The sequence below is a fragment of the Carlito syrichta genome, unplaced genomic scaffold (genome assembly GCF_000164805.1).
Source record: "Carlito syrichta isolate Samal-C Ts95f unplaced genomic scaffold, Tarsius_syrichta-2.0.1 Scaffold303717, whole genome shotgun sequence".
NCBI lineage: Eukaryota > Metazoa > Chordata > Mammalia > Primates > Tarsiidae > Carlito > Carlito syrichta.
Window position 1 is genome coordinate 300010 of NW_007247813.1, and position 6414 is coordinate 306423.

Below are 6414 nucleotides of genomic sequence, written 5' to 3' on the forward strand. Positions count from 1 at the left end.
CTGATTTTTTGATTTATTGTAGAGATGAGATCTCGCTGCCCAGGCAGGTCTCGAACCCGCAGGCTCAGGCAATCCACTCACCTCAGCCTCCCAAAGGCGCGGGATTACAGGCTGAGCCACCGAGCCCGGCTTTTTACACACATTTTAAGAGATGTTATCTATGTATTACTTTTCGAAGTTGAATTGAATTACAGCAGCAATGTGCAGTATGGTGTTCACTCAAAAGATGGCATTAATCAAATCACTTGTGACATGTATTCATCTTTTGTAATTGGTATATAATGTTCAGGCATTCTTTCATTCAACATTGTTTTGTGAAATCCATCCATATTGTTGTATTTGTAGTTTGCTCATCTTCATTGCTATATTATTGTATCCAGCTGCACGAATACCATAATCTGTCAGCAAACAGAGAATGTCAGCAAACAGAAAGGAAGCTAAAAGTTTCAAAGTAGGGACAGCTTGTGGTGCTGAATCACACTAGGTCAGGTGAGGCCCTAACCCCTGACACTGACTTAACTGATGGCTGTTCATGCTTTTCAGCCCGATGAAGTTGCTTATTCTTCCCTGGACTTCAAAGCTCAGCAACAAACACAACCAACTTCAGCCACCCCATCCTCGAAAGTTACAGAAACAATTTATTCAGAAGTAAAAAAGAATTAATGCAACCTGTCCTGCTCACTGCTCTGCTGACGTATTCCAAGTCTCACCCTCATCACTAGAAGACAAAAAAGACCCTCAGGAAAAAAGGAAAGAAGTCTTCCCTACACTTTCTTCCCTAATGGGCACCCCTAGACTGCCAGGTCACAGCCCTTCCCTCAGTGTAAATACAAGAAAAGGTACATCTGGGTGTCTGAGGGAAATCCAGTCTTCTTGTCATTGAAATTTGGCAAAGCCAACTTTGGGAAAGAATTGCCAGACCCTTTCTACCCCTCCCCCTTTCCCAACCTATATTTGTTGTAAACTTACCAATTCAGAGTATATGCACTCCTTCTCACCTCAGTCCTGTCCTGTCAGAATCTAACTTGAATTTGCCATAAGCTTGAAGTTAATGTCCTTTTGGAAGTACATGTGCCAGAGAGAAAGAAGAAGAGAAAGTAAAAAGCAGTAATGACTTCTCGTACCTCTCCAAAACTTGGTTTGAACCCACCATACACAGGAAAATCAAATACATAACCAATAGGGAAATTTCACACCTTTGTTCACTGTCAAGGTTGTCTACCTGTAGTATCAAAGCCTAAGCACCTTGCTGCTTAGCTAGAATACCTCCTAAGCCCTTTGGCAAGCCTATCTCCAGAGAAACCACCAGATGTAACTAGGAAAACTATTTGAGAAGGCCTATAGGCAACTCCTAACAGAAAATGCAAAAGTCTACCGGGCATGGTGGCTCATGCCTGTAATCCCAGCACCTTGGGAGGCAAAGGCAAGAGGATTGCGGCCCAGGGGTTCAAGACCAGCCTAGGTAACTACAGTAAATAAATCAAGAAAATTAGCTGGGTGTGGTGGTGCACGCCTGTAGTTCCAGCTACTTGGAAGGCAAACGCAGAAAGATCACCTAAGCCCAGCAGGTTGAGGCTACAGTAGCTGTGAGTGTACAACTGCACTCCAGACTGAGACTCCAACTCAAAAAAAGAAAATGCAAAAGTGCACATAGGTTTAATATCTTCATGGGCTGTATGCAAGAAAATGCCAAGAGAGAAAGGAGTTACAGTTTTAGGAATGAACCAGTTTTTAGCAGACAAAAATCTGCTAGGAACTTGGGGAAGGAATCAGAAAGCTACTCTTCAACAATTTTTTTTTTTTGAGTTGGAGTCTCACTCTGTCGCCCAGACTGGAGTGCAGTGGCCGCTCCCGGCCACCACAGCCTCGCCTGCTGGGCTCCAGCGATTCTTCCGCCTCAGCCTTCTGAGTAGCTGGAATTACAGGCATGCGCTACCATGCCCGGCTGATTTTTTGATTTATTGTAGAGATGAGGTCTCGCTGCCCAGGCGGGTCTCGAACCCGCGGGCTCAGGCAATCCACTCACCTCAGCCTCCCAAAGGCGCAGGATTACAGGCTGAGCCACCGAGCCCGGCTAATTTTTTAAATTATTAAAGAATGCACCAATTTGCCAGGCACGGTGGCTCATGCCTATAGTCCCAACTACTTGGGGACTGAAGCGGAAGGATCACCTGAGTCCAGCAGGTTGAGGATGCGGTGGCTGTGAGCCTGCCACTGAACTCCATCCTGGGCAACAGAGTGAGACTCCAACTCAAAAAAAAAAAATTTCTCTGAGACATTCCTCCATTTTAATTTTTGTAACTGCTTATTTGTATGAAATATTTTTACTTAGCTTAGCCATGTAAGCCAATCAGACTGCCTTAGATGAAAGTCACCTCCGGTCCCTCGGTCAGGAGCCTCTCGAGGCTTTTTGGTCAGGGGCCCCAAACAGAAAATAAGAAGGGGCATCCTCATTCATGGCTAGAAACTGATTTAACTCAGTTTCTAAGCACCTTACACTAATCATCAACTGCCATTCTACTCCATGTTTCCACCTGTGCATTTTCTGTCTACCCCACTCACTTTCTCAGGAAACCTTGGTCTCTGCTGAGGTGTGTTTGAGAAGTGGGAGAGCCCTACAGGGACACTACTGCTCATGCTGGTGGCATTGTTTACAACTAGAAAGCTGCACTAGTGATAATGCCCCTTGGGAAACAGGGCTACAAGAGAGTGTTAGGACATGAAAGGGGACTTTAACTCGATCCTAGGCTTTTTGAAAAGCCTCTGAAATTTATCTTTTCTGAAAACCATGGAGTTTTCAGAGTGTCTTAGAATAAAAAGGAAGGACAGGAGGAAGAAAGGCAAATGTACTTCTCACCCAGCCTTGTTCTACACAGACGGAATCTCTTTGGGGCTGTTAAGAGAAAGGTTTTATTTGATATTACCTCCTTGATCTCGTGCTATGCCTAAGAGACCTTCCCCAAGAGAATTAGTTGGGAGTTCGCTACACTCAGGTACCTCTTTCAGGGTTTTCTAACCCTGACACAGAATGTGCATACTTTCCTTCATCCATGCTATGCTGTGTTATTTAATTTTGCCTGGCTAAAGTCACTTCTGAATTATTTGTAAAATATGTTCTATATTTATAATAAAGATAATATATCAGATATCAACATGCTGCCCCGTTGTCAATACTATTTTAGACAATGTTTTCTCAACAGGCAGAAGAAAGAAACTGTTCGATGGGGACTCAGAGTAAAACTGTTTTTAAGTCTACAGATAGTAGATCTAGTGATCAGAGAGTTATCACACCTGCTAACGAAGTGAATATACCTGGGAGCGATAGACCACAACTCCAACCCGCCTAGTAGGAGTTGCCTATCTTCCTCTGGAAAAGAGATGATCACATGAGTAAAAGATCTCTCTGCCTCTCCATTAGGGACCAACAACACATCCCACACAAGTGGCTTCAGTGAATCTGACATAGCAATACAAAGGTCTTCACCTGTTCCCAGTTCCCTTGTTCTGCCCTCTCAGGGGATCAGAACTCTTCTCAACCGAATATCCTCTATTTATTAATTCCACTAAATATTAACCTACTATCTCATTTCCTTCACTTCCAAGCAATGGAAATCCATGTGCTGTTTTTCCCTTTCCTCATCACCTAATTTCTCCTGGCCTTCTGCAGTAATGCCTCCATACCCAAGGCCACCGGAAGTAGCACAAAATCAATATCCGTCTCTTGGCCAGATTCAAAGACATTTTCACTGTCCTCACATGTTTCACTTTCACATCATCTAAAACCATAGACAGTTTTTTTCCTTCAGGGGGGTTCTTCTCCCTCCGTCTCCCACTTATGTATTGCAACCCTACACCAGATTTAGTACTCAGATCCTTTGTCTCCTTCCACCCACCGTTTTTCCTCAGCTCCAATGACCTCCCTACAGATAGCTCCCACATTTACATTGCCCCCGCTACTTCCCAGAATTCATGATAACCACATCCAAATACTGTATGAAATTATTTACTTAAACCAGCTATCCCCCACAGTTTACTCATTTCCCCTATGACATCACCAAAGTTTCCCCAGCCCCAGCTCATTTGTTTCCCAGATTCAATATATTATCAGAACCTCTTGACCCTTTTTTAACATCTCTCACTTGGGTCATTCTTTCCATTCCCATAAATCTAACTAACCCAGACCCTCAACAACTGCTCAAAGGACTGTTTTAGGGCTGGGTGCAGTGGCTCACACCTGTAATCCCAGCAATTTGGGAGGCAGAGGCAAGAGGATTGTCTGAGCCCAGGGGTTCAAGATCAGCCTGGGCAACTTGACGAGCCCTCGTCTCTACAATAAATCACAAAATTAGCTGGATGTGATGGTGCATGCCTATAGTTCCAGCTACTTGGAAGGCTGAGGTGGAAGGAGCCCAGCAGGTTGAGACTGCAGTAGCCGTGAGTGTGCCACTGCACTCCAGCCTGAGTGACAGAGTGAGACTCTGACTCAAAAAAAAGGACTGGACTGCTTGACTTCTCTGAAACCTTCCTTGCATACTTCTGCTTCCTAAAAACTAGTTCACTGTACCACTCAAGAATCTACAGTGGGCCAGGCTCGGTCGCTCAGCCTGTAATCCCAGCACTTTGGGAGGCTGAGGCGAGTGGATTGCCTGAGCCCGTGGGTTCGCGACCCGCCTGGGCAACTTGGCGAGACCTCATCTCTACAATAATCAAAAACTAGCTGGCCGTGGTAGCGCGTGCCTGTAGTTCCAGCTACCTGGAAGGCTGAGGCGGAAGGATCGCCAGAGCCCAGCAGGTTGAGGCTGCGGTGGCCAGGAGCGTGCCGCTGTACTCCAGTCTGGGTGACTGAGTGAAACTCCAACTCAAAAAAAAAAAAAATCTACAGTGGCCTACTCTAGCCTATTAGATAAGTTCCATTTTTTCTTTACCAATCCTTCTTATTTCCTTTACCACTATACCCTGGTATATATAATTCCTCCATTTTAATTAGATCTGTCTCCCTATTCATACCTACCCCTGCACCCCATACATAATAAAGTTCTTAGTTCCAATACTATGCTTAAAAACACACCAAACAGGGTGATCAATCTTCCCTCCACTATCTGCACTGCAGATACCCATACCCTTCATCATAAGCAACCTCTGACCTCATGGAGGACAAAGTCTAGCATAAACTTGTGAATCTAAGACTCAGGACACAACCTACTTGTGGTTGAGAATCTTTTCCTGCTAACCAATTCACATGTTCGTGAAAAATACAGAAGTGAGGGAGGCAAGGTCCCTACCCCAGGGTACATAAAGTCTAAGACAGGAGATAAGACATGAAAAACAATTACAGATACCAAAATAGAAAGGGATATATACCACAAGAAGTCAGAGAAATTTAATGAAAATATGGCTACACATTAGAATCACTGGAAAACTTTTTAAAAGAACTAAGGCTCAGTCATCCACAAACTCCTATTTCATTGGTCTGGAGTGGGTTCCAGGCATTGGTGGTTTTTAAGCCTTCCCAGATGCTACTAACATGTAGCCAAGATGGAGAACTCCTGCTCTAATAGGTAAGACTTGGGCCTAAATCAGCAGCTTTTAACTAGCGGTGTCCATCAGAATTACACAGGGAAATTTTTCAAGCATATATATATACCTTCCTTGAAGAAGCTGAAACAGTATGTCCAGGGTGAGACTTGGGCTTGTATATTTTGAAAAACTTTCAGGCTATTCTCACATATATTCCATGTTAGGAATCAGGATATGAAGCATGGGAAATGAGGAAAAACAGTTGGAAGAACATTCTACTTGATGGGTATTAGATGAATAATCTATTCTGTAAGGCACAGAGAGGTACTCAAAAAGGAACTGTTGGAAAATTAATAAACTTTAAAAGACTGACAATACCATGGCTGGCACAGTGGTTCTTACCTGTAATCCCAGCACTTTGGAAGGCCGAGACAGGAAGATTGCTTGAGGCCAGGAGTTTAAGACCAACGTAGCAAGACACCATCTCCACAAAATATAAAAAAAATTAGCCAGGTGTGGTGGTACGTGCCTGTACCCCATACACACATAGAGTTCTTGTTTCCAATAGTGGTACATGCCTATAGTCCTAGGTAATCAGAAGGCAGAGGTGAGAGAATCACTTGAGCCCAGGAGTTTGAGGCTGCTGTGAGCCATGATCACACCACTGCACTCCAGCCTGGTTTACAGAGTCTCTAAAAAAATAAAATAAAAAGCCTGGGCTCAGTGGCTCAGCCTGTAATCCCAGCACTATGGAAGGCCGAGGTGAGTGAATTGCCTGAGCCCATGGGTTCGAGACCCGCCTGGGCAACTTGGCGAGACCTCATCTCTACAATAAATCAAAAAATCAGCCAGGCGTGGTAGCGCATGCCTGTAATTCCGGCTACTCGGAAGGCTGAG

The 6414-nt window shown here is 44.4% G+C and overlaps 1 protein-coding gene across 3 annotated transcripts in view; it reads left to right on the forward strand.

The window, feature by feature from the left end:
* LOC103261480 (carcinoembryonic antigen-related cell adhesion molecule 1-like) overlaps window positions 1-825 on the forward strand; it is a 165189-nt gene extending 164364 nt beyond the window's left edge. For all 3 annotated transcript variants that reach the window (XM_021712904.1, XM_008059096.1, XM_021712905.1), the window contains one exon: window positions 544-825. In XM_021712904.1, coding sequence (XP_021568579.1) covers window positions 544-663 — 120 coding nt within the window. In that variant the 3' untranslated portion in view covers window positions 664-825. The remainder of the gene's footprint in view (window positions 1-543) is intronic.
* Window positions 826-6414: the final 5589 nt, after the last annotated feature.